Source organism: Canis aureus, chromosome 4, assembly GCF_053574225.1.
Source record: "Canis aureus isolate CA01 chromosome 4, VMU_Caureus_v.1.0, whole genome shotgun sequence".
NCBI classification, from domain to species: domain Eukaryota; kingdom Metazoa; phylum Chordata; class Mammalia; order Carnivora; family Canidae; genus Canis; species Canis aureus.
In genome coordinates, this window is record NC_135614.1 from 61,330,146 (window position 1) to 61,357,790 (window position 27,645).

Below are 27,645 nucleotides of genomic sequence, written 5' to 3' on the forward strand. Positions count from 1 at the left end.
CATTCAGTGGAGCATGCCACTTTTGATCTTGGGGTTGTGAGTTCCAGTCCCACATTGGGTGTAGAGATTACTTAAAATGTAGGTTAAAAAAAAATACATATGGTACCTTTATTTATTTACTTATTTTTAAAGATTTTATTTTCTCAGTAATCTGTATACCCAGTGTGGGGCTAGAACTCAAAACCTTGATCAAGAGTGGCATGCTCCGCTGAATTACGTCAGCCAGGGGCCCCTGGGGTAACTTTGAAAAAAACTAGATAAGGAAAACTATCTTAACATTAAATCTTAAGAATTTAAAAATTTTAGTGATATTAAGTGATAATCACCTTTTCATAAAGCTCTCCTTTTCCCCCTTTATTTTGCTAGGTGGTATGGTCAGGAAAAAGACTACAATGTACTAGTCATGGATCTTCTTGGACCCAGTCTCGAAGACCTCTTCAATTTCTGTTCAAGAAGGTTCACAATGAAAACTGTACTTATGTTAGCTGACCAGGTATGTGAAATTTTGATGAAAATAAAATTTGATAATACTAATATTAACTGTAATGTAAATTTTTATAAACCAGAGTATGTGTCATTTTGTAATATGTAACCTTATGTTCAGCCAAAAAAAAAAATCGTAGATCTCATCAAGTGTTATACTACTCTAATACAACTTAATAGAGGTTTTCCTGTGGCAAAGGACAGAAAGGGATTATATTGATTTGTTACTCACCTGTAGACTAGTAGTTTTCAAGTTGTTCATCAGATGGGGTCTGTTTTAGTGAAGAACACAGGTTTCTTTATAAGATTTTTGAAGAAAGGGCTCAAAATATAGAAATGCTGTAGCGAGTAACTTTTATTTTTAAAAAAAATTTTTTTAAAGATTTTATATATTTACTCATGAGAGACACACACAGAGAGAGACAGAGGCAGAGACAGACACACAGGCAGAGGGAGAAGCAGGCTCCATGCAGGGATCCCGACGATGTGGGACTGATCCCGGGTCTCCAGGATCACGCCCTGGACCAAAGGCGGCGCTAAACCACTGAGCCACCCAGGCTGCCCTAGAGTGACTTTTAAAATTTAGATTGGATGTGAAAATAAAATGAGATGATAAACTGGCATTTGAGGTAGAATTCCTTTTTTTGGGGGGGGGGGGGGTAGAATTCTTAAAAGTACAAATTCAAAGAATTAGAAAATAGTGTTAATTCTCTGTAATCAGCACCCGATTTTCCAGTATGATTAACATAAAAAACTTAAGTGGCTCAAGCAAGTATTAGCAAATTACATTGTATTTGTGGTACATTAAGAACTCCAATGTTGAAAGGTTAAGAACTCCAATGTTGAAAGGTTAAGATCCTCCTAATATGTGTTAACTAACAAGTGAGTGAATCCAGTCAAAAGAGTATATTCTGTAGGTTCTGTAACACATAGTTATTCATAAGTGAACATTTATTGAGGGCCTTTCTGCATTACTTAGCACTGGAAGGTGCAAATAAGAATAAACACTCTGGTCCCCTTTTCATCTAGGAGGGTACAGAAAGATGTAGAGAAAAATGAAAAAAATATGTACATGGTTTTGTGATAGAAGGCTGTATATTGGGTACCCTGGTAACGGGAAAAATGTACTTCAAGGAAGGAGGGGGGTTGCAATAAAGCAGTGACTTAAGGAGGTAGCTGCTGAGTCTGGGCTCTGTAGATGCTAGATAACTACTTGAGGGTAAGTAGTTTGTGCCATTTATTATCTTCTGGCACGCCTTTTCCCAATGAATCCATGATCCAGTATCACTTAGCCTTGGACAAAAAGCACATCAGGTGAGACAAATGTTTTGGTTTTCTTCCTTTAATAAAGTACAAGTTGCTGCTTATAACTAAAGGTGTTATTTGGACATTATATACATCTACTTTCTTGAAAACGTAAATAGTTTAAGCTAGAGATTACAGATTTAGCTTCAAGAGGTACTTGTCAAAAGTTCAAAATTTGCATGGTAGTAAAAGCTCTAGGGAAAATGGGGACAAATGAAAATTAGAATCCTGACACATCCTACTGAGAAGAGCAAGAACATACGCTTGTCTTTGGATATTGAAAACATTTTCAAATACTTAACTATCTTACAGAAAAGATATTTGATAATTTGGCAAAACTATTTTAGAAATGATAAGAAGAAGTGATGCCATAGTTAAAAGACAGCTTTAAAATTTAAAGTTATTTACATAACAAGGATAAACATTTTGTGTGTTTTTTTAAGATTTAATTTATTTATTCATGAGAGGCACACAGAGAAGCAGAGACATAGGCAGAGGGAGAAGCGGGCTCCATGCAGGGAGCCTGATGTGGGCCTTGATTACATGACCACAGGACCACACCCTGAGCCGAAGGCAAACGCTCAACCACTGAGCCACCCAGGTGCCCCAATAAAAATATTGTTATATGCAAAGAATTCTTAAAGTTAACAAGAAAACGACAAGCCAAAAGAATAATGGGCAGAGTATGGATTGATAGTTACAAAACAGTAAATGACCAGACTTCTAAACTACGTGTTAGCAAAGAAGTGAGGTCAATACCTATCATGTTGGCAAATTTTAGAAAGAACTAAAATAAGTTGGTTAGTGGGAAAAAGAATACTCTCAAGTGCTGCTGGAAAATGAAAGTTAGAGCCTATTTTAAAGATAGTCTGGTGCTACCTATCAAAATGATAGCTGCTTCAACCCAGCCACTCTCTACAATTGTATGGGGTTTATAGCCCATAGAAATAAAGCACTACTAAGGTAAGGAAGCATTTGATTTACACGTTAATAGCCGGCTGCCTGGGTGGCTCAGTAGTTGAGCGTCTGCCTTAGGCTCAGGGTTGTGATCCTGGAGACCCGAGATGGAGTCCCCGAGTCCTGTGTGGGGCTCCCTGCCTGCATGGAGCCTGCTTCTCCCTCTGCCTGGGTCTCTGCCTCTGTCTGTGTGTCTCTCATGCATAAATAAATAAATAAATTTTTAAATATGTTAATAGCATTATTTACAATGTTAAGACAGTGGGAATAATAATGGTTGGGGAAAACTTATTTATACCATAGAATATTTGTGGCCATTAAAAAGAATGCTAAGACCTATACCATTTGACTTGGTAGAATTTCCAAGAAATTAAGAAAAGGTTGTTAGAATGATAGGCTTACTATTCAGTTTTTGAATATGATTGCTTTGTGTGGAGAAAAAACATGGGAGAGTACAAAAAGCATCTAAGGAATGAAACCCAGCATGTGTATGTCCCATGTTTTATGTTTATGTTATATGCTACTAACTTCCAGGAATGTTTAGTTAAAAACAAGCAAACAAGAAGAAAATGCGTAGGATGCTTCTATTCCAGTTTAAAACAATAACACCTTATATCTTTCAATTGGTCAACATCCTCATTCCCAAAACGACATGTGTGTCTTGACTTCATGAATGTGTGTGAATAAGAGCATGGAAATGGATAATGCCAAGCTGTTCTAACATGGGTTACCCGGGGGGGGGAGGGGGGGGGGTGCAGAGCTGGTTGTGGAAAGTTAATGATTTAGCTCTTACTAACTGAAAATTCTAAATTGATTACTTTGTAACTTAAAAATTGCAAACACCGATTCATCCTACCAGGTTAGATATTGTGTTTATTATAATCATTAATACTAGAACATGCCAAAGAATAAGGCAGGTTTATGTTTAAGTATCCATCAATCTAGAGATAAATGGAGAGCCTGGTTGCCGTTTACATTTAATTTTGTCTGGCACTATCTTTTTGTGAACTCTAAATGAAGTTGTTAAAATATACCTGTGATCTTGAAGGACTGAGATACTGAAATAATTGAGACATAATGTGTTGCTTTCTTGTATTACAATTCAAATTACATTATCTTTCACCCCCTCTTTTTTTCCAGATGATCAGTAGAATTGAATATGTGCATACAAAGAATTTTATACACAGAGACATTAAACCAGATAACTTCCTAATGGGTATTGGGCGTCACTGTAATAAGGTTAGTCAAATGTTCTTTGCATGAAAGAACAAAGAGTAAAAACTCCAAGCATTGCTTTGGTAAACTTTCAGTCTTTAAAAGTCATAGAAAATTGCATTTGCTGTTGATGATTGTTTTAAAAGCTTGTGCTAGAAGAATGATCAGCTAACTCTATTAACTTAGTAACTTGAAATAAATTTTCTCCCAACTTAACCCAACCAAGGTTAATTATTTATATGGGAAAAAAAATTCCCAAGGGCTTTATAATGAAATGTAATCATATGTTACTTAATTATTCAACAGTTGTATATATTTTTCACTCATTCAAAAAATAAAAAACCCCATATACTTTTTTTCCTGAATGCTAAAATCAGATTTTAACCTTTGTCTCTGAAGTGTGGGTTTTTGTAATATATGTGCTTGTGCCAGCGTGGGAACCACTGACCCATCTGTCACCATGGCGTTAACATTTGCTGACTGAGCATGATCATAATGAGAATTCTTCAGTCCTTGGATTTGTGTATTCAAAAGGATAACTTTTGGGCCTGCTTCAAAAGTAGTTGACAGTTTCTTACTTGGGTGCATCATTGGGTGGATTCTCTACCCTTCCTCCCCCTTTCAAAGGAAAATTATAGTCAAGTGAAATGAATGTTCATACAACAAAATTAGTATGCTTTGGGGTCTCAGAATGGTTGAACATACGGGGTGATTGGGTTTTAGCTAGTGGCGCATGATTGTAGTTAGAAACTAATTGTGTTGAAATTTTTTCTGCAATGATTAGTTTTATTGAGTGAATTGCTTTATTTATCGATTCAATGTTGAGCTCGGGCAGACAGGCAGCATTGGCAATGCACTAAGCATGTTACGATCTGATGATCTGATAGAAATTCTCAACTTCAGGACAACTTGGGGCTTTTTGGTTTTTGTTGTTTTTTTGTTTTGTTTTGTTTTTGGAAGGAAGATTCCCATTTGTTTTATTAAATCTTTAGGAAATGTTTGGTGTTTTTAGGTCTGGCTATACATGTTTACCTTTGTTTGCCTGTATGAATGCCAACTTGTAGCCATTACCATTAGAACTGGTGTTATTTGTTAATGCGTGAGACATAACTGTTGGTCTGACCAAGTTTTAGGGAATTAAATTTTTTGTTGAAAGTTAAACGTTAAATAACAAAAGGTGTGTATATCTATATATAACTTATCTTGCCATTCCCAAATTGCATCCTTTTTTTTTTTTTTTTTTTTTTTTTTTTTTTTATTATAAAGCTTCTCTCTCTGAAGCATCCAGGTTCTTAATTGTTACTGCAAAACCTGGTAATTTAATTAAGATAAAAGAAATTACTGGTCTTAATTTTTTGGGCAGCTTTGTCAGTTTGACCCTGATCTTTGGCCATTTCTCAGCCCTCCTTCCCCATTTTCTTCCTGCTAAATACCCATTATCCTCCTGTGATCTGTGTTCTGCATGTCAACATTGCAGTACATGGTTTTTGGCTTAAAATCAAATGATGACCTAGATAATACCTCTTTGCTTCCTCCCCTTTAAAAATAGCTTGTTAATTACATAGTTGTATTAAGGTGTCCATTTTGCCCCGTGATGATAACCTTTTTAGGATATGTTGTATCCTCTTTAGAGATATTAAAAAATATATATCATGGAGCAGATTGCTGTTAATACAGATTCAGAGAGACCCTAGGGTAGAAGTGCAGTGTTTCACTTAACTTTTAAGATTCCAATTCTAAATGTTGTTCTTGAACATTTTAGATTAGTGTTTTGTTTATGTAGTTGGTTTTTAGTGTTTTCTTTCTGTATTGTAGTTTGGAAAAATGCCAGTTTTATGAGACTGGATTCTTTGGTTAGCTTGTTCTAGCAGTTTTCTATTCATGGGGAGAAAAGAGTGGGGGGCTTTTGAGGGTTTTTTTTTTTTTCCAAGTCAAATTTCTTATTTGGAAAATTGTTCTGAATTTGATATTTAGGAGTGACCACTCCAATCTTAGTGAATTTGTTCATCTCTTCCAGTAATTAGCCCTGCATGCTTATGAAATACAATTTTGAGGTGACTAAATGCCTTCTACCTCTTCCTTACTGAAGATTTTTTTCCCCTGTACAATCTTTTTTGGGGGAAGGGCAGATTGTGATACCAAATATTACAGAGCCAAATTCCCCATTCTTTTTATTTAAAAATTAAAGAGCCAAATGTCACCATTGCTATCCCTGATTCAGGCAGTGACACAATATAGTGGCATTAAAAACTTGAGTATTTTCCAGAATTCAAATGTTCTTGAGCATGTGATTCTTATTTGGAAAACTGAGAAGCTACAGTGCTTGGTGGAAGAAGGATGGCATTTGGCTACCCTGTTCTTTCTCTAATGCCTCGGTGTTGCCTGTCTGCGCCGGCCATTGTTGCAATGTAAGCAATACTGTTTGATGCACTGCCACCCTCTATTGTCTGTTTAGTGTTTAGAATCTCCAGTGGGGAAGAGGAAAAGAAGCATGACTGTTAGTACTTCTCAGGACCCATCTTTCTCAGGATTAAACCAGGTCTGAAACTGTCTCCTATTCCAACCTCAATCCCAAATTCATGTGCTTTTCTTTTTTATTGTTTTATTTTGATTATTTTTGTTTTGTTTTAATTCTGGAGAATGTAGATCTTGCTCAAGCATCTCTTACGTTGGCATTATTCAGACATACTTGGCAAACATAACATTACTAAGATTTTTTTTTTTTTTTTTTTTGTGGCTTATGCTTAAAGCTTGTAAAGTTTAGAGAAAACCTAAATGAAAACAGGATTATGTTTAGATCTCTGACATCCACATGAGGAAATGATATGTTGGTCTAGTATTGAAATTCTTTGTCTAATGGTAAACTTGAGATAAGACTGTTTAGTTTTTAAAGATGTATTTGGAGTTGCAGAACTTTAATGCATGAAACATATCTAAATTCTGTTGCATTAGTGATGTATGATGAATATATTCTGCCTCAACTCTCTTCCCCTTTCCTAGTGAACTTCAGGTAAGTGTAGTTTAGATATGAGATCTAGTGTTTCTAGAATTGATTTTCTAGAGTTATGAATTCTCCAACTTCAACCAAATTGCTTTTAATACGCTGAAAGAGCATTATATACTCTTGAACTAGGAAACGTTGCAGTCTAACAATATAACAATAACATCATTGAAGCACTTACAAACAATTACCATTAATAATATGTGAGTTCAATTAAAGGAATGATAATCTGATGATTTAGGGTTTGGCAGGCTAAGTAAACACCCCAATAATTTTCTTTTTTTTTTTCTTTTTTTTTTTTTTTTTAAGATTTATTTATTCAGAGAGAGAGAGAGAGAGAGGCAGAGACACAGGCAGAGGAAGAAGCAGGCTCCGTGCAGGAAGCCCGACATGGGACTCGATCCCAGGTCTCCAGGATCATAACCCAGGCTGCAGGCAGCGCTAAACTGCTGCACTACCGGGGCTGCCCCACACCCCAATAATTTTCTTAAAAAAATCTTTTTATGTAGGTGGAACTCCACATTTTCTTTAAACTTTCATAGAAGTTAGCGAGCTTTGTTACGCTCTTGAGAAAATAAATGAATCTTGATCAGTCAATTTAGTACATACTGAGAAGCAAGTATTGACATGACTAATCAAAAAGAGAAAAGTTGTATTTGGTGTATGAGCATACTTTGTAGTTTAAAAGTATGTTCCATACCTTATACCACATGCATCATCTGGGTGATTGTTTAATCCTTTTCCATACTGTCCACCATTATTCTAGGGACCATCTTCTTTTGCTATTAAATAGGTTTCTGAAATTCAAACTTCTATTTATTCACAAAGAAATAACAATTGTGACTAATTCTTAATTGGAAGGAGCGAGGTGGAGAGGTTGGGGGTTAATTAGGCACATTACAAAGCACCTAGTGCCCAATTTTTGCTTATCCATTCATTCACATATTTATATTTTATAGCATAATCATTTAGTAATTTCCATAAAATTATATTGAATTGTTTATTTTCTCTACATACAGGTTAGTTCAATTGTGAGGAAAGTGATCTTGTGAATTTTTTGGAAGGGCAGGGAAATGTGACCCCTGTTTAAGAGAAAAATTGCTAGATATACTAAAAGCTAAAATTAGTGGTAGTGTTTCTGAGGAAAGTGCACCTCTGCTGGATGGAATTACCCTGGTATGTCCAACATTAACTCATTCCCACATGTCTTTGAAGAATAGGCTGCATTCTATAACACAGGCATAAATTTTACTTGGAACACAAAATACAAATCCACAGAAAAACAGCTTGACCCACCAAAGACATTAGACTTTTTGCATATGCAAATCTATAAAAAATACATTATCTTATGACTTACTGAATATTGACTTTTCCTGGTTTGGTTCTTCCTTTACATATATGCGGCTCTTTGGTTGTATCCTTGGTATTCTGTGGTGTCATGTAAACACATCCATTATGTTTATATTCATTTTTAAATTCCAAGCAGAGAGGGCTACTATAAAGCAGCTTGATAGGTACCAGAAGATGATGAAACCACCAAGAGATTGAGATTTTTAAAATTTTGCATAGTTTTCCTTTTCAGTTGTTTGCTCTTAAAAGAAGACACTTCATTTAGCAGTGAAATTATTTTCCCTGACTCATTCTCAGTTTTTATATGAAAAGAAAATTTAGAGTTGATTTGCTTTGTAATTTTTTTGTTTTGAGATTAAAGTTTGAGATCGTGTTTGAGAAGATAGTGTTTGTATATATTTTGTTTTCTTAATAAACTACATTTCATCCATTAGAGTTGTGGAAGGAAAGAATCTAGTAAACACTGAAGTTTTATAAAGTAATCTTTTTAAAAGTTGTGAGAAAATGTCTGATTATAGTTGCAAATGGAGCTCTACTGAATGTAGACCTAAAATAGGAATGAAACTGTCAGGTATATTCTTGTCAGTTCCTGTCTTCTCCATTTGGAAGTATTAAAAGAAGCAATCCCAGAAAATATCCTTTAGAGGAGAGTCATGTCCTAATCACCTTTTATTTAAAACCCACAGAATTCTTAAAGGTATTTTTAAAAATATTTAAAATTAAAGTTGGATATCCTTTTGTGATTGTTTTTGCCTTGTTTTAAGTGTGAATCTGCAGAGCTTAAGTCATAATTTTTGGTTTGCTTAACAGAAATGTAGTTTGCTCATTTTAATATTTGTATACTGAGTCCATTTTCATAGCAAGAGAACCTTGAGTGTGAGCTTTATTTCTCTTTGTGTTTTATAAGACTGACTTTCTCATAGTCGTTTAATAATGTGATTGCTGAGGAAGTGAATTTAATTTTACTAGAGAGCTGTCATCCAGTTAAATTTTACTAAAAATTTAATATTCATTCTTTAATGGTAGGCTAGGTCAAAATAAGTATCTCATTGTTACCTTGGTGACACAGATTCAAATCTTAGTGTCTCATCCAGTGTCCAGTTAAGGCTAGGGTACAGTCTGCCTGATATGTGTTTTTCTTTTTCTTTCTCTTTTTTTAGATTTATTTATTTATTTAGGTAATCTCTGTGCCCAACATGACACTTGTACTCACAGTCCTGACATCAAGAGCCTCATGCTCTACCAACTGAGCCAGCCAGATGCCCCTCTATAAAAGTTTTTTATCCTAAGAGAGGAGCTTGATCAGATTTTTTTCACCTAAATCAGTCACTTTATTTATTCTTAAACAGACCCTAATAAGCTAGGTAATGTGTTTCCCAGGACGTCACAGATTATAAAGTGAGCAGAAGGGATCCAAAATCTGCTTTTTGAAAAGAACTACAAAATTTAGGCATAACTAGGGGAAAAAAAAAAATCTAGGGCACATAGTATGTACTGTGGGGGCACAAAGACCTGCCTTGTTGGATAATCTTTGTAAACATAAATAAATGAGTTTATGATCAAGACTAAAATTTGAAGTAAAGATTATTTATTTTGCTTTAGTAGGTAGGTAAATATGAATATATTTTGGATTTTTTTTTTTTTTTGCCAGAAATAGGTATGTTCCTTCTTTTATTTATTTATTTATTTATTTATTTATTTATTTATTTATTTTTAAAATTTTTTATTTATTTATGATAGTCACAGAGAGAGAGAGAGAGAGAGAGGCAGAGACATAGGCAGAGGGAGAAGCAGGCTCCATGCACCGGGAACCCGACGTGGGATTCGATCCCGGGTCTCCAGGATCGCCCTGGGCCAAAGGCAGGCGCTAAACCGCTGCGCCACCCAGGGATCCCTGTTCCTTCTTTTAAAGTGTTAATCATGGAGAATAAACCCCAATTACTTTTTAAAATTAGCTACGTTATAAAAGAATTTTTATTCTCTGTGTACCATATAAATAAGACCACACTAAACATTATTTTGTTCTAAAATACTAGTCTGGTTTTTAACTCCTTTAAACCGCTAGTTGTGTTATCATGATGTAAATAAACACTAAGTAATTTTTTTTTTTAAGATTTTTGATCAACTTGTATTTCCCAGTAGTTTAACCTGATATGTGGATAAATGTCAGTGGGAAGTAATAGACTGTAATGCATGCTTTTTAAAAAAATCCTTATTTTTTCATTAAAATCTTGGTTTTGTTGTCAATATCAAACTTTCAGAGTTGTCTTATTTTAGATAATGAACATTCTGTTGGCATACTGATGAAGAATGGCCTTTGTAAAATGGAAGAATTCCAGATAGTTTAGTTTTTGAAACCTCATGCTTGTTTACCAACAATAACAGGATGTCAGATTTCATCATGGCACACAGCACACTTCACTTGTCAACTCTGCTATCAAGCATGTATATATTTCTTCACTGCTTTACTAAAGACAGGCTCCTTAGTATATAGTAAACTGGGCCTGTGAAATTGGTTCAGCTAACAAGGATCAACCACTTAACTATTTTTTTTAACTCGATTTATTGATGAGGACTAGTAGAAGCTTATTGGAATGTTAAGTTTGTTCATTATCTTTTCTGCTTATGATACTTTATTTTAATATAATTGAACAAGATGGTATAGATGCTGTGTAATGAATAGGAAGCAATTCAATTGAACGAGGTTGGAAACCTAATATCTTCTTTATTTTCTTTTAAAGTTATTCCTTATTGATTTTGGTTTGGCCAAAAAGTACAGAGACAACAGGACAAGGCAACACATACCATACAGAGAAGATAAAAATCTCACTGGCACTGCCCGATATGCTAGCATCAATGCACATCTTGGTATTGAACAGAGGTAAGTTTGAAAAATGAATGTATTTATCAGATCCATAGCAAAAGTCACTAAAGGGTTTTTGAAATGTTTTAGCTAATTTCTTATGATACCTAACTATGTCTCTTGGCTGAGGATGTGAAGGACGCTTGTTAATCCTTTTACCTGTTGGCTTTAGTCAGAGCTGAGAAGCCAATTAAATGAGAGACCTTTTGTTTTCTTTGTTTTAAGGTTGCCTCTCAGGGAGAAAATACTGCATGGTGGAAAGGTTAGCATAAATGCAGTTTTATCTTGATGTTTATATTTTTTTGCAGCTGAATACAGTACTTTTTTTCTTAAAGCTAATCTTAGACATTTTATATTTTAGCAATAGAAGTTAAGTTTTGGAGGAGAATGTATTACTTATAAGGAAAATGTTGTCTGAGTCCTGATGGACCAAAAGGGGGGTTGGTAGGCCATCTCATGTTCTCTTTTACTCCTACACAAATTAATAGGATCTGGTTTAAGGTAAACATTGTCATGATCTCTGTGCTTTTTCCTAGGTCTTCCCCCCCCCCCCCCCCCCCCCGCCCCCCGGCTTTTTGTCTTCCCTTCATCTTTTGTCAGTCACTTTTTGCTCCTTAAAAGAAGCATAGAAATGATAAATGATGTTTCCAGGTTAGGGAACTTCAAGAGAAGAATTTTCAGCTTTAGAAATGTTTAGTGTATGTATGTGAATATATTCATATAGAAGTTTAATTAGCTTTAAAATATTGATTTATTTCATCATCCCTCAAGTTATTTTTTATAACCTCCTGCTACTTTGTTCTTTCATTTTCATTAACGTCATTTGGAAAGTTGTTTAGGTAAATCCTTTTTGCTTTTTAGAATTTAAATTGCACGACTGTTTTGTAGATTTTTTAATAATTTTATATTCTGTGAGTAAATTTTATTTACATGCAACTCATTATGAACTTTTATTTTAAGCACCTTTCTCACAAACCACCAAATTGGCTCTTTCTCCTCACTTAGGAAAACTTGTGTGCTTACTTTTTCTTTATGTTTTCCATAATAATTCCAGCTCATAAATTAATTTTCTTTTCTAGTCGCCGAGATGACATGGAATCATTAGGATATGTTTTGATGTATTTTAATAGAACCAGCCTGCCATGGCAAGGACTAAAGGTAAATGAGACTTCTGTTAACAGTTTTCTGTTTCATTTTAAGAATAAAAATACATAGGGATGCCTGGGTGGCTCAGCAGTTGAGCATCTGCTTTCAGCCCAGGGCGTGGTCCTGGAGTCCTAGGATCAAGTCCCACAACGGGATCCTCTTCTCTGCTTCTCTCTCTGCCTATGTCTCTGCCTCTCTCTCTGTCTGTCTCTTGTGAATAAATAAACAAAATCTTTATAATAATAAAAAAAAATAAAAATACATGTTGAAGATAAGATTCCCTTTCAAAAATGAGGCTTATTTTTACCTTTTATTGGAAAAATAAAATCTGATCATTTTAGCAAGAATTAAGTTAATGGAATCCCATAGTTAGGCCTGAAGAACAATTTCCTCTGGGACAGTAAGCAGGTACCCATCAGTAACCAGTAACTTTAATCTGAATGGAAATTGACATGGGCCAATTAAAGCTGGAGACTTTCTGATTTTGATGTGTTGCCAGTATGTTGAAAATGTATACTTTTTTTGTGTAGTAAAACTGGCTGATCTAGTATAATTATCCTAACATTTGTTTCTATTAATTAGGAGTATCACCTTGACTTTTTTTTGAGTGTCTTAATTATAACTCACTGTGTCCTGGAATTCTAATGGTTTATTTTGCCACTTTATTGATACTTTTAAGGAAAACGATCCTTGTATTTATTGAGCATTTATGAACTAGACCATTTGGTCAGTGCTTATGTGGATAGCTCTATCCAATATGACTTTTACATTGGAAAAACATTTTGACTTCACTTACTAACGTTACTAATTGATGGACCCTTATTTTGGTATTGCTCTGTTTATATTTTTGCCCTTGTGTTAAATATGAAAACTTTTCAGATTTGACTTCACTCATTTTTCTTAAATCATATTCCTATTAAGACTTACCTTTTCCTAACAGCTAAAAACTCTAAAAAGCTAATTGTTTAGAGGAGAGAATTTTTGGCGTATTATACTTTGGTGTCTCTCTTATTCTAGGATTATTTCTCTTGAATTGCAAGTTTACATTTCTGTCTGGTGGGTTAAACTAGTAAGGTTCTTCTCAGTAGTATTATATATGTCATCTGGTTTGATTCTTATTTTCCCCAGGCTGCAACAAAAAAACAAAAATATGAAAAGATTAGTGAAAAGAAGATGTCCACTCCTGTTGAAGTTTTATGTAAGGTAAGTGTGCATGATGGCTTTTCTTTTTTTTTTTTTTTAATACAATAATAATCCAAGAACTCTGAAACTTAAACATCTCATTAGGTAGTTAGCTATTTATCATTTTAAATGTTCATTTTGATAATTCTGAGTATTTTTGAGAGTGGCTTGAACATATGGGTCATTTTATTTTAAGATTTTATTTATCTAAGAAAGAGTATACACATATGAGGGGATGGGCAGAGGGAAAAGGAGAAGCAGACTCCTTGCTGAGCAAGGAACCAGATGCAGGACTCATCTGGGATGATGACCTTGTGCCCAAGGCAGATGCTTAACTGAGCTAGATAGGTGCCCCCATATGAGTCATTTTAAATAAATGTTTTGTGTTTCTGGTTTGTTTGGGCCCTATAATTAATCAGTTAAAAATTTGAGAAAGAAGAAGAGGGCAGGTAAATTTTCTAGTGGAACCTCATCAATTTGCGACAAAATTAGGAAATAATTCTCTTTATCTCTAAACTGGTGCCAGTAAAGAAAGGATATCAACTGTTGGCAGGGACATCAAGGAGTAGAAAAACAAAGGCAGATCATAGCAATCCAAAATAGCCAGTGTTTAACAATATAGATGACAATTTGAGTCAGGCTTATTCCCCTAAAATCTCAAACTTTGTTGAGAAGCCTATAAGTTGAGAATGGAAAAATAGCTCTGTCATGATGGATAACCATGATCTCTTTATAGGAAGAACATGGTCATCTTGAGGCAATTGGATAACTCAGATTATTAGTAGACAGTATATAATTTATATAGTTGGGTGTTTGAAGGAGAAAGTCAACGTGGAGTTGAAATAGTACTTTGTGGAAGGGGGAGAGGTAATGTTTTTATGTCTCCCTGTCCACAGTTTTGCTTTTCCTTTCTCTAGATCTATAGTAAAGGAAGGGTTGGGGTCAGTGGTGAGATACTATATTCTTTTCTGAGACTCTTTGGGATTTATTCTAAATTATAAAATACATTTTAGGTCAGTGAATAAAATGTTCATGTATTATAGTACACCCAAATAACTCCAAAATCTGTATACTTCAGGAAGCAAAACATTTTCTATACACTACTTTATCTGTGCAACATGATGATGCATTTGGCTTACTGGAAAAGTCAGCCATTTTTACAGGAAAAGAAAGGGTTACATTGTCTGCTCCTGGGCTGTCTCTAATTTTGATCTAGAAATAACTAGGTTCTGGATTGGCCACACATAATTGATCAAGGGTACAGTGAACACAGAATGTTAGTATTGCTGTAAAGTAGTGAGATTGTTTTCAGTCTTGTGGTCCACTGGTAACTACTTAATTCATATCTAACACAATATTGGTAGTTTTCTTTTAAGATTTTACCTGTTTTCATAAAGTAGCAATGCATGAAGAAAACTGTTGGACTTGTAGTTGTGGTGGTTTAGCACCATTTGTAAATCCATGTAAAAAGCAAGTTTATTTGGTATATGGTGCTTACCATTAACACAGACATGAATGTATATTAAAAATTTTAAAGTCATGTTAAGAGTTTCGATAAACAATGTACAATATATCTATCACTTAAAAGGTTTCAGCTGTCCACTCCTCAACAGTGAAGTAACATGAAAATGAAATCTGTTTATATCAATACAGTCAATAAAATTAAATGTTGCAAGTATGTCCATTCTATCTCACCTTAACCTCCCACTGGGGAGAAGTTTCTCAAAATTGGAAGGTTGTGGAAAGAGATGGTCTCTTTTAACTTAGAAACATTTCACATTCACATATACTCAAGGCAGGTGTGGGGATTTTTGTTTTAATTTGCATTTCTACATTCCTGGTGGCAAAATCTTTTTGGTGATAAATAGCTATAGGCTTAAAGATGTTTTTTTTTTTTTTTTTAAGATACTATTTATTTGTGAGAGAGATACGAAGAGAGAGGCAGAGACACAGGTAGAGGGAGAAGCAGGCTTCATGCAGGAAGCCCAATGTGGGACTCAATCTTGGGACTCTGGGATCACGCCCTGAGCCAAAGGCAGATGCTCAACCGCTGAGCCACCCAGGCGTCCCTTAAAGATGTTTTCTATACATTTTTGAGAATCTTTCCTAAGAAACTGAGCATGGAAAAAGTTTATGGCCACAGATGTACTTATTAGTATTGCTTATGAAAATGTTAATACCTAAATGTGTAGTTATAGGGAACAAGTTAATTATGATGTATTCACTGGTGTGGATATTATGCAGCCATTCAGAAGCTTATGAACAGGTTGGAAATAACAGAATGATAATTGCAATAAAATGTTAGTGGAAAAACAGTATGTTATGTATGTTATATCATCACAGTTATGGAAAAAAGAAAAGGCAAACCCAGTCTGTTCCTAGGATAAAGCATTGGATTGATTTGTATCACAACAGTGGTTGCTTTGTATGTTTGTACTCTTAGTGATTTTACTTTTCTGTTTATATAGGTATACAGTTATCCAAAAAGAGGTAATTTGAGAGTCGGAGAAAGTGCCAGTTCACTGTTCTATTGTGGCAGAGGAGGGGTATTGGCCTCCATTCTTCCATTTGTTCAGTGTTGCCATTGAATTATTAGACACTGAAAAATAATAAGTGGGATATCCAAATTATTTAAGAACATTATACTGTAGGGAAAGGATTCATGTTTACTTTGCCAGTATTCCAAAATGTACATGATGAGGTGGTCAGAATGATGAAATTGTGTTAAATTTATGAGGATACCAAGTCATATTGTAGTAAGTTTAGTTCTTGATCTTATGGCCAAGTAGTGAAACACTCCTCAAAAACAAATTTTACTTGTATTTAGATACTTTTTTTTTGTCTTAAATTTTGTTCTTTGTGTTTTAACTCTTGAACTTGTAGGGGTTTCCTGCAGAATTTGCCATGTACTTAAACTATTGTCGTGGGCTACGCTTTGAGGAAGCCCCGGATTACATGTATCTGAGGCAGCTATTCCGCATTCTTTTCAGGTTAGTTTTTAAGGTGTTTTTAAGACTATAGATTCCAGTGAGGGAAATGAGTTAAATCCATCCAACACATCTGTTCTGACAAGTGGAAAATTAACATGAGTTTAAACCCTATGAATAAAATTTTAAGAAACTGAGGTGTTTTTGTTTTTTTTTGACATCTTTCCATTTGTGGTGCAGATGTACCTGAAATTATTTTTGTTTCGAATAAGAAACAGTTGACTCAAACTCAAAGTAGAATCTAACTTTTCCGTGATAATTGCAATTCATATTAGATACAGAAGTGATTATTGGGGGACCTTGAAATTTTCCAACTTTGCTACAGAACCCTACTTAATATCAAAACTAACAGCAATTAAAATAGAGTTATGGGGTCTATGATTGTGTGGATGCAGGCCTCAGACTCTAGGGTTCACTAGGTGCAACCTAGAATTGGTCTTGAGTGGAGGGGGGAATAAAGTACATGTGGCTGGAAATTTTAGTTGGAAAAGAGTAAGAGTTGAGGGTAATCCTCTAACCCCAGAAAAATCTTTCCAAGCTACCAACATACACATATCTCCCACAAGCTTACATTCTTATACTTACTCTGATTTGTTCTTAGAAGGTACCTCTTATTCAGATGGTTCTCTAGATAATTGACAGCCTGACTCCATGTTTTTGTTGTTCACTCTGCCTTTTATTCCCACCCCGCTGCCTCTTTGAAGAAAGTAATAAAGGCGGCTTCTTTTTGTTAAAAAATGCCTTTACTGAATTGAAACCTCAATAGAGTGTTTAGCGAGACTCTATTATTAAAGGATTAACATATATCATTTTATATTTTCCAGGACCCTGAACCACCAATATGACTACACATTTGATTGGACAATGTTAAAGCAGAAAGCAGCACAGCAGGCAGCCTCTTCAAGTGGGCAGGGTCAGCAGGCCCAAACCCCCACAGGCAAGCAAACTGACAAAACCAAGAGTAACATGAAAGGTTAGTAGCCAAGAACCAAGTGACGTTACAGGGAACAAATTGAGCACAAAATTGGGTAATTCATTCATTGCTAACAGTGTTAGATCAAGGAGGTGGTTTTAAAATACACAAAAATTTGGCTCTGTGTTTTTAAAAAAAGACGTCCTTGGAAAATTTGACTACTAACTTTAAACCCAAATGTCCTTGTTCATATATATATGTATATGTATTTGTATATACATATATGTGTGTATATATATATTATATCATTTCTCTTGGGATTTTGGGTCATTTTTAACAACTGCATCTTTTTTACTCATTCATTAACCCTTTCCAAAACACATTTGGTGTTGGGAATATGCTATAATCAATCAATCCAAAATCCTAGACCTAACACTTGTTGATTTTTAATAATGAATCTGGTTGGCCATGGTATTTTGACTTTCTTCCAGACTAACAGTGTTAAGAATTTTTTTCTGCATGTTAATGCTTTAGCATTTAAAATGGAAAATTGTGAACATGATCTAATTTTCAGAGGTGAGTCTGGCATTGCCCCCAAAGTGTCTATCTTCTCAGTTGCAGAGCATCTCATTTGCGCTCTTAAAAGCTCAAATAACTGAAAAGCTCGACACGTCTTTCCTAGTCAAAAAACCAGGTCTTTCTTAGTTGCTGTTTACATAAGGTTCTTAATTTCAAAAAAACAATTTTTTTGTTTTGGGCTTTATTTTATAACATCTTGCAAATATTCAGGGTCTGGGAGTTCATTGTGGAATTGAATTCTGCAGTTAGGCTTCGCAAATTGAAAAAACTGGGGCAAATGCCATTGAACTGGTAGTCTGTTTCTTTTCTGTCTCTGGCAATCCTAGTGCTACTAAGGAGTAGAACTGTTAGGGCACAGTTCCATTCTTGTCACTGTTGCCATACAGTTCGACTCCTGTGTTTCATGGTTTTGTTTGTTTTTCTTTCCCCCCTTTCTGGGGCTTATTACCTCCTGATACTTGCCTAGTTTCTGGAAGTGGTGGGCAGGTAAGGTTTGGTCTTTGGCTTCTAATTATTTAATTTCTGAACAACTGCTTTAGTCTGAACTTAGTCTTCTTTGGTCAATTTTTTTGGAATTGTATTTAAACAATTTTGTGATTTAAAAATAGACTCTAATCTGAGGATACTTTTCAAGAAATAGCATTCACTGATGTCATCCTCATCCCAGCAGCTTATCTATTAGGAATGAAGTTGAGATTTTTCTCTTCCACGTTTCTGTATTTGGGAAGGATTCATAGTTGAAGACTTAATGTAATGGGGGTTCTTAGATGATGAAATTTCAGCTCAGGATAGCAAACACTAATGGTTGCCTTTGCATCTCAGTTGGGACTTAATTGTCCCTTTGAGTGTTTTAATCATTGTATGACTAATCGCAGTGTCAACCTCTTAATGAAGTAGGTTTACTAGCTAGTGTCGCTGAGAAATGATCCTACCAGTGTAATGTTTTAGATTTAGGACTTGTTATACCTGATATCTATAGGGTATTTACTTTTTTTCATAAAATGAAACCAATTTTTGCCTAAAGCTAGCTGGGATAATAGGATCATCACGAGTTGCATTTTCTAGAACTAAAATTAGATTGAAATCTCATCTGACCTAGAACATTTCACTTCAGGCATTCAGCAGCTTTCAGAAAGAATTCCCTTATTTTGAATTAGTTCCATTGTTAGTTTACTGTTTGTCTCTTTCTCAATAAACAAGCAGAATTTTTGTCCTGCCTTATTTAGGTCTTAAAGATGAGAAGTTGGATCCACGGAGTTAGTGTGTTTCCTTGGAAAGAAATTGTAAATTAAGTTTAATCCTTAATTTTGTATTGTAACTATTTTTCATAAAAGCAACTTTAAAATCTTATAAAATTTTTACGGTGCTTGGCTGGCTCAATTAGTATAGCATATGACTCTTGATCTCAAGGTCATGAGTTGGAGCTCTACATTGGAGGTAGAATATATTTTAGAACAAGAAAGTCTCATAGAATTTTCATAGCAGTGTTAGACAAGGCTTATACAAATTATCACATAAACACCAACTTGTAAAATTTTGAAAAATTGGACTTTCCATAAAATGTTATCATTTACCTTTGTGATAACCTTCAGAGAAACATTTTAAGGTGGTATATTTTGACTCCAAGTGAAATGTTGCTTGCTACTAAAATGTTCCATATTGTAGAATACGAACAACAAAATTGTATTTGATCTTTGATTTCTTGAAAACATTAATTTTGGGTATAGAGCCCCAAACAGATCTCACATGATATCCCTTATGTATAAAGCTATGGAAGTATATCAAGTTTGAGGGTGGCATGAAAGTAAATAGTTTGAGCCTATTTTCCTGACCCAAACCCCATTATCCAGACTATCAAGAAATCTTGAAGTCTGGAGTTGAAGTCTGGAATGAAGATAGTCACTTTAGGTTACTTATTTCCTGATTTCAATCTCTAAGTATTAAGAGTGTTTTAAAAAGCATACCATCTTAGGGTCCATTACAATAGTTTTTTATTCAAGGAAGAGCCCGTGCAACTCAACTATTTGCTGATTCCAAGAAATCCTTTCAGTGATGATAACATCATAGTATTAAAATTTTAGAAGATGCTTTTTAAATACAGCATCTCAGTTTTCAGAGTTACACTCTTCAGAGGTTTTCCACAACAGAGAATACAGTTTCTTAAATGAGTCTTCAGCAAGTAAAGCTGTATATTGCAGGAATATGTTCCTGGAAAAATCCCTCAAATGGTGCTCTTGACTAATAACATATTTTGCATTATTATTTTTATTTTTGAAAAATCTATATCAAATGTTTCTGTGGAAAAGTATAAATTGTTTCAGCAGTTGGTTAAGAATTTTCGTTAAGAGATTCTAAAGTCTGCCTTACTCTTATTTCAAAACAGTAAGCTGACTTACTCAGCTAAGATGGGCTTCTTCTATGTATTAGACTTCTAATTAATTTTCTAAAGAAAAGATCTTTTGAAATATTCCATTCCAAAACCTATCAAAAGAGTATGAAACAAGGCATTTCTCATAAAGCCCACCACAGTGGCTAATTTTCAGTGTTCATGTGCCACAAGATTATAATTACTGTTTTGTACATGTTAAGGAGAAAAATAAAAGATTCATATCTGAGGCACCTTCAAATTCATTTCACTTCCTTTTCTTCAACTATATGTGATTATCATAAAAGTACTCGTCAAGACATTTAAGAAGTACTAAAGGAAAAGGAAATATTTTTAGGACATTCAGAATCCAGTTAAGTTCACCATTTCTTTAGTTGAGGTCAGAGAAGGGGAGAATTCCGGAAGGTAGTGAAGCCAAAGTTGGATCCTTACATAATTCTTTTCTCATTATCTTTATCCATCTGTTCACTACTCCTGCCAGTGATACTAAACATAGTTTTATCATCGTGTATGTGGATGTCAAATTGTTGACAAAAGATAAGATTTTTCCATCACATTCTCCTACAATGTCCATGGTCTTCCTTGAGTTACCTTCCAGTATTTACTGGGATTCATCTACCATTTATGTTTAGCTTAACTTTTTCTGACTTGACCAACTGCTGCTAAGAATGTGGCTGGTCACTCAGCAACATAACCCAAATCACAGGGGAAGACCTTGAAATATCTGGAGACTGATCTTCTCTGAATACACTCAATCTAAAGAAGTGCCAGGGAGCTACATCTGCTTGCTGAAATTTTTGTCAGCTTTTTTCACTATGGACAGTACAGCTGGAGAGAAGAGCTCAGTAACCCAACAAGAAATGAAGAGGAGTGTGCAAGAGTTGATTTGTGGTGATCTGAAGCCTACATCTCCAAGGCTTGCTGGACCGATCAAACTTCAACTTGTCAGATTGGATGGATAGGATACCACAGCAGTTAGAAGACAGAAGAGTTGAGTGTTGCTGTGACTCAGTATATGCAGATCATCTACCAGTTGGGGAAGGAATCCATTTTAACAGGTATTTTAAAGTTCAACAACCTCAGAATTCTCTATTAGGGAAGACAAAAGAAATCAGTTTTTTTTTTTTTTTTAAATACAGTTTAGGGGTAATGTGTACTTTGTATACTTAAGATGTCATTTATTTGTAGTGATAGAAATAAAATGTATTTTCTTTCCCAATTTCTAATACATTTTTTTAGTTAGGAAAAGTTATTGTAGTTGTTTTTGTTTTTCTTAATTAACTTTTATAGTGTCAGTCTGATTCAAAATTGTCCAAGCTTGATCTGATTTTTTGTGCAAACAAAAATTCCACACAAGCATGTTATAGAAAAGTTGACTCATAAATGGCATTGCATTGTGAAGATGAATATTGTCTTCAAACTATTTTTTAAAAGTTCTGTCTTCTACTGTGAAAGGATCCAAAAATTTCAAAAGCCCATCAAGCCATACTATTATATAAATAGCCCTTTGAACTAGTTTGTGGTTCTGTTTAAAAAAGAAAGTCAAGGACATATGAAGTGAATTCAGAAGTAAGAGCTGATATATACTATTCAGATTTTGGAGTAAGGGGTAGAATCTCATTAGTTAAATACACATAAACATTTTTTTCCTTTTGCAGATTTGAAAAGGAACTTAAATGTAGCTATTATAATTCAGTGATCCCAGTGATTGTCCAACCCTGTTTTAACTTTGTTTTTTCCTTTTTTTTTTTTTTTAGGGACAAAGGGTTCCATTCCTTATTTTAACTGTTGTTGCAGTGAAGATGGGTTTTGGGACTTTTAGAAGCCAGAAGCCAGGAGAAGACTACCCAAACTACAAGATAAAAACCAAGGACTCATGCAGGCTGGGGAAAAAGAATGCTTAGCATTCGAAGATTGAATGCTGAATTACCTGCTAAATGCTCCCATTGAGATTTTTCTTTTAACTTCAATAACATCTTAAAACAATTCACTGGAGAAGCATTGATCCCTGGATGCACACATACCCTACCACTGGCCAACCTGAAGAGTTATATCTGGATGTGACTGCTCTATTCTACCAGGAATATTTTTAGGCTAGCCTTTGTCTGATCCCTAAGCAATTGTAATCATTAATTGACCCAGTAATTTCTCAAATACCAGATTAAAAGATGAACAGATAAATTCTTATTTAGATATAATTTTTATCCCTATTAAAGACCCCAAATTTTCTAATATTTTTGTTGACATAACTTACCTTTTCTTTTTAGTTAGTGACTGGTTTCTATTTTAAGGCTGTTTTGTATATTCAACATAGTGATTAAATTACTCCATATATTGTAACTGCATAGCAAGCTATGATAAACTGTTTTAGTAGTTGTGTAAATGTTTTTCTTTATCATATTTAAGTATAATTGCAGGACTTCAAATGCTCATCAGGGTAAGGGTCATTTCTGTTTAGCTAATTCATAGTGTTAATCTGCTTTTGATACTCTGTATTTTAACATTGGAATTAGGTTACAGAATATGGTCTTATTTTAAAATTTAATTCATTGCTTTGACAGCCGTTTCTTTTTATACTTACCTTGGTATTTCTGTTTAGTAATACACCAAATACTCCTGTGGTGAAGTACATTTTCAGAAAGTTTCATTGTTTTGTTTTTCATTTTTGGCATTTGCTTTATGAATTTTAATACTTGGGCAGGCAACAAAGGTCTATTGTGTGCCTACTCTGTTAGTAATGTAGAGAGAGAAAGAAGTATATGACACTTACTTGTTTGTCCTCAGGTCTCAAGCACAATATATTTTTAAATGGATGAAGATGACTTTCTGTTCTCAAATGGAAAAGCTCCTAGTTAACAGGTTGAGACAGTATTAACCAACAAATGATCTATAAATATTTGACATTATTCTGGGGAAAAAAGGGCATATATGCGTGCTAAGTAAATTATAGAAGCATATTATTTGTCCCACAAAGCCCATTGGAGATGGCCCACCAAATGTTTGAGAAGCACAAAAAAGGGAGAAGTTTATGATTAAGAAAAATGTGATTTCAGTGCTAAAGAAGTGAGAGATCAGAGTGGGCTAGAAAGAGTTATAATGAGCCTGCAGGGGGTGGTGAATCAAGGGACATGGGCACCTCAAAGAATGGCTGTTGGTGAGAAGAGGGTACTAATGGGATTCTCATGTTATTGTTGAAAAGTAGGCATATTTCCTTTCTGTCTCTAGCCATATATAAAGCTTGTAGGTAATAGAGATCAGCATTTCCTTTAGTGGTCTTTAACCAAAGATGGAACATGCAGCTATTACTACCTAAAGCTGTTTTCTATTCAAACCTGCCTGGATGTGGAAGTCTTAAAAGTCTAATTGTGGGGGAGGAGGGTAGTGTGTGTAGGGTGGGAAGGCTTAAGTAAAGAAAGCCAAAGTAAAGGCTTCAGTTGTTTATATTTTCAAATCTGGAGCAAAACCTTTCCTTTTTAATGTAATTGATGAAAGTAAAAAATTTTGAAAGGTATATGGTTTGTGTATAAAAATCATATACATAGCAGTTTTGTGTTCTATGGAATAATTCAATTATCTTTTGAATACATTCATTGTTAAAGCTTACTGTTACTTATATGCATCAGAAATAATGTGCAGAGAGGTTCCTGCACACAGTATGGTTAAAATGTATATACTTTGTAGTTTTTAAGGCAAAGCAATCTGTTTTTCATTCAATAAATATTAGAACACATAGTATGCTCTAGGTACTAGAGAAATAGAAGTAAACAAAACCGGCTTATTGGAACCACCAGTAATTCTCTAGCTTGAGAATTGTGTGCTGACTGGGAAGAATGATACAACTCCTACCTAAAAGCATCCAGAAAAAGGTTTTTTGTTGTTCTAAAAATTGAGCTAGTCATTTTCAAATAGATGAAAATAACACAAATCACCATTCTCAAGTAATTATTAGCTCAATTTCATCCAATTTCCCAAATTTGGGTGTAGGTTTTTTTTTTTTAATCTTTTTTAACTTGGAATTTTAATTATTTTTTCTGTTCTGATTTTTTTTTAACAGGTTTCTAAGCATGAATCGAGGAACAGAAGAAGCAGAGCAGATGATCGGAGCAGCATTTGTTTCTCCCCAATTCTAGGAATTTTAGTTCATATGTACACTAGCCAGTGGTTGTGAACAACCATTTACTTGGTGTAAAGAACTTAATTTCAGTATAAACTGGCTCTGGGCAGCATTGGTGATGCCGTGTCCTGAGTTGTAGCCGCTGTAATTGTGAATATTAACTGAGATAGTGAAACATGGTGTCCAGTTTTCTATTGCATTTTTTCAAGTGGAAAAGTTAACTAAATGGTTGACACACAAATTGGTGGAGAAATTGTGCATATGCCAATTTTTTGTTAAAATCTTTTATTTTGAACTATACTGCTTTGAGATCTCATTTCAGAAGAACGGCATGAACAGTCTTCAGCCACAGTTGTGATGGTTGTAAATGCTCACAATTGTGCATTCTTAGGGTTTATCCATCCCTGGGGTTTGCAAGTTGTTCACTTAAAACATTCTTAAAATGGTTGGCTTCTTGTTTGCAAGCCAGCTGATATGGTAGCAACCAAAGATTCCAGTGTTTGAGCATACGAAAGACTCTGCCTGCTTACCTGTGCTAGAAATAACAGCATCTAAAGTGAAGACTTAAGAAAAACTTAGTGACTACTAGATTATCCTTAGGACTCTGCATTAACTCTATAATGTTCTTGGTATTAAAAAAAAAAAAGCATATTTGTCACAGAAGTTTAGTTAACATCTTACAACTGAACATGTATGTATGTTGCTTAGATAAATGTAATCACTGTAAACATCTATATGATCTGGGATTTTGTTTTTATTTTGAAATGGGAGCTTTTTGTTTACAAGTTCATTAAAAACTAAAAACTGTTTCTGTAAGGAAATGAGATTTTTTTTAACAACAAAAATGCCTTGCTGACTCACTATGAAATCAAAATCTCCCCAATTTTTTAATAGACTACTTCAAGCCATTTGTTACATACTATTCCTTTGCAAATCATTTTAGATTTAGTGTTATAACTTTTCCTCAGATTTTTTTATTTAAAAAAATTATTCTTTCGTCTGAAGGGGTAAGGCATTCTTTTATTTTTCCTTTTTTAATGACTTGCAGGCACAATACCTAGTAGCTGCAGCTGCCAGGACTTGGTGTTGTAATTCCTGCAGCCTCAGACTACACAGCTGGACTGATTTTGAATAAGAATGAAAGCGTTAAAGGGTTTAACTACCATTTGTAGTTTTTCTTTAAATTCCTTGTTAATTGGAGTTGAGCAGATTGATTCTTAACCTTGGAGAGCATCCCACCAGGTGAGGTTCATATGATTGCTGACCCTCCCTTTGCCCCTATTTTCCTTCAGTTATCTGTGCTTCCTCTCAATCTTAAATGCACTCATTTCTTGCCTCTTTCTGACCCAAGAGAAAGAAAAGCTTGACAGTAATTCTTTAAATAGTGTAATTTATTCATTTGTAGATTAAAAGAACCTTTGTCTGAAAATGTGACAGGACCTGTTGTGTAAATGTAGGTATTTTGTAAAAATAACCTTGAAACTGTACATTGACACATATTTGGTCGGATTGTGTCAGGCTTAATTTTTTTTCTTTTTTCTTTCTTAAAACTACTTTAGCAATAATCCCATGAGTACCACATTCTGCTATTAAAGATCTGTTAGCACCATCACATGCAGAAATCTTAATGAGTGCAAACTTGAGGTAGGCAGCTTACTTGTGTTTTTTCTGTCCACCATGTCAGTTAAGGTATTTGTTTCTTGACTAATAAACCCTTTGATACTTTTAGCCAGAAATCAGTCTCATAAAGCTATTTTTGAGTATAGTTTGTGTAAAATAAAAATGTTTAGCTTTGGTAATAACTTTTCCAAGCTGAACTCCCTCTAGCAAGATATTTTTCAGTGCTTTTATTTACTATGCACTTAGACTATGCACTTTTTCTGAAATATTTTTGTAACACTTAACTTTTTTGTATTTTTGCCATTTGAAAAGGTTGTGGTGTAGTTGGTCTGTAATTAAGTTGCAGATTTAAAACTGCTGTTAGCTTTGTAAATCAAAATATAGGTGTTTTTGTCCTGGTATATCTTCATTCCATCTGCAGCTGGAGCTGGAATCCCATTGATCTTCTAGCTACCATTCATTTTCTTCACAGTTCACAAAAGAAGAATGTGAAATTCAGTGAATGCTGTTACTAATCCTGTCGGGAGATGAATCTCATTTCACCAAAATTAAATTATGTTTTTCCACTAAAATGATGATACAAGTTGAAGACACATCACTCTGAAATTGGAAGACCTCACCACTTAAGGCTCCGCAGTGGCTTACCCAGCTGAACTCTAGGTTACTACTCTACTTTGTTCACCCATTGGGGGGTGCAGTTTTTTTTAAATGTTGGGAGATGGCCATTCTAACTACTGTTGAATGTCTCTGTTTTGGGAAGGTATAACAAGAAAATAAAAAAGAATATATATGAAGGGAGAGACTGGTTATCTCCTCCCATATGGTTGTGCTCCTGCTCCTATGGCCTACAAGTGACATTTTGGAGGTTTGCGTTTACTACTATTTTCCATCAACAACTAGCAAGAGATTTTCCTATTTCTACTAGTCCTTGCAACACTATTAAAATGTTTCAAGCAGAGAATACTGTAATGATTATAAACTTAATTCCATTGTAATAAAAATACAAAACAAGATTTTAGAACCCAAGTCAATAAGTTAGTGTTCCCTAACATTTGCTGAAATACAGAGAATGGGTTCTTTTAACTTGAGTAGAATGAACTGTGGGACTTCTAAGAAGGGTGCCCCAGACTCCCAGCTCCAGAAAATTCAGTCCCTTTAGAGACTCTTCCTGAGAGAAATGGATATGTATCAATATTTTAGGTTTTCTCTGTTTTTAATATGAATAACCATGTAATAAAAATGTAAGTAAGTCTTTATGAGGTGTAGCAGTCTCAAAAACAATTCATCTCAGATATGCTGTCCCCTTTTAAATGGCCAAAGATGGTGATGAATCAAGAGTAAGTCAATCTAACCAGGTTGTGCATCACCAAATGGTACATTGTTGCAATGAAATGAGTTATTTTCTGAAATGACTTGTTAGATCAGTTTTGAGAACATAGGCAAAAGGCAAAAGTAATGAAAACGTTGAGCAAGAGGGGAACTATTAGACTAGCTGTTCAAGGCATGTTTTAGGTTGTGGTCAAACGACATTGTGGACCCACCAT

At 34.6% G+C, this 27,645-nt stretch overlaps 1 protein-coding gene across 10 annotated transcripts in view; it reads left to right on the forward strand.

Moving 5' to 3' along the window:
* CSNK1A1 (casein kinase 1 alpha 1) overlaps window positions 1–26,895 on the forward strand; it is a 50,240-nt gene extending 23,345 nt beyond the window's left edge. Inside the window, exons 3-13 of one of the 10 annotated variants that reach the window (XR_013378463.1) lie at window positions 367–493; window positions 3,886–3,984; window positions 6,416–6,499; window positions 11,053–11,192; window positions 12,254–12,332; window positions 13,449–13,523; window positions 16,386–16,492; window positions 17,314–17,426; window positions 19,208–19,264; window positions 23,152–23,226; window positions 24,422–26,895. Coding sequence is in view for 7 of the 10 variants with exons in the window: in XM_077895939.1 (XP_077752065.1) it covers window positions 367–493; window positions 3,886–3,984; window positions 6,416–6,499; window positions 11,053–11,192; window positions 12,254–12,332; window positions 13,449–13,523; window positions 16,386–16,492; window positions 17,314–17,462; window positions 22,125–22,189 (925 nt within the window). In the remaining 3 variants the exon portion in view is untranslated. Of the gene's footprint in view, window positions 1–366; window positions 494–3,885; window positions 3,985–6,415; window positions 6,500–11,052; window positions 11,193–12,253; window positions 12,333–13,448; window positions 13,524–16,385; window positions 16,493–17,313; window positions 17,468–19,207; window positions 21,426–22,124; window positions 23,015–23,151; window positions 23,227–24,421 lie in introns of those variants that run through there. The other 9 variants (XR_013378462.1, XM_077895940.1, XM_077895943.1 and 6 more) reach the window with 9 other exon arrangements.
* Window positions 26,896–27,645: the final 750 nt, after the last annotated feature.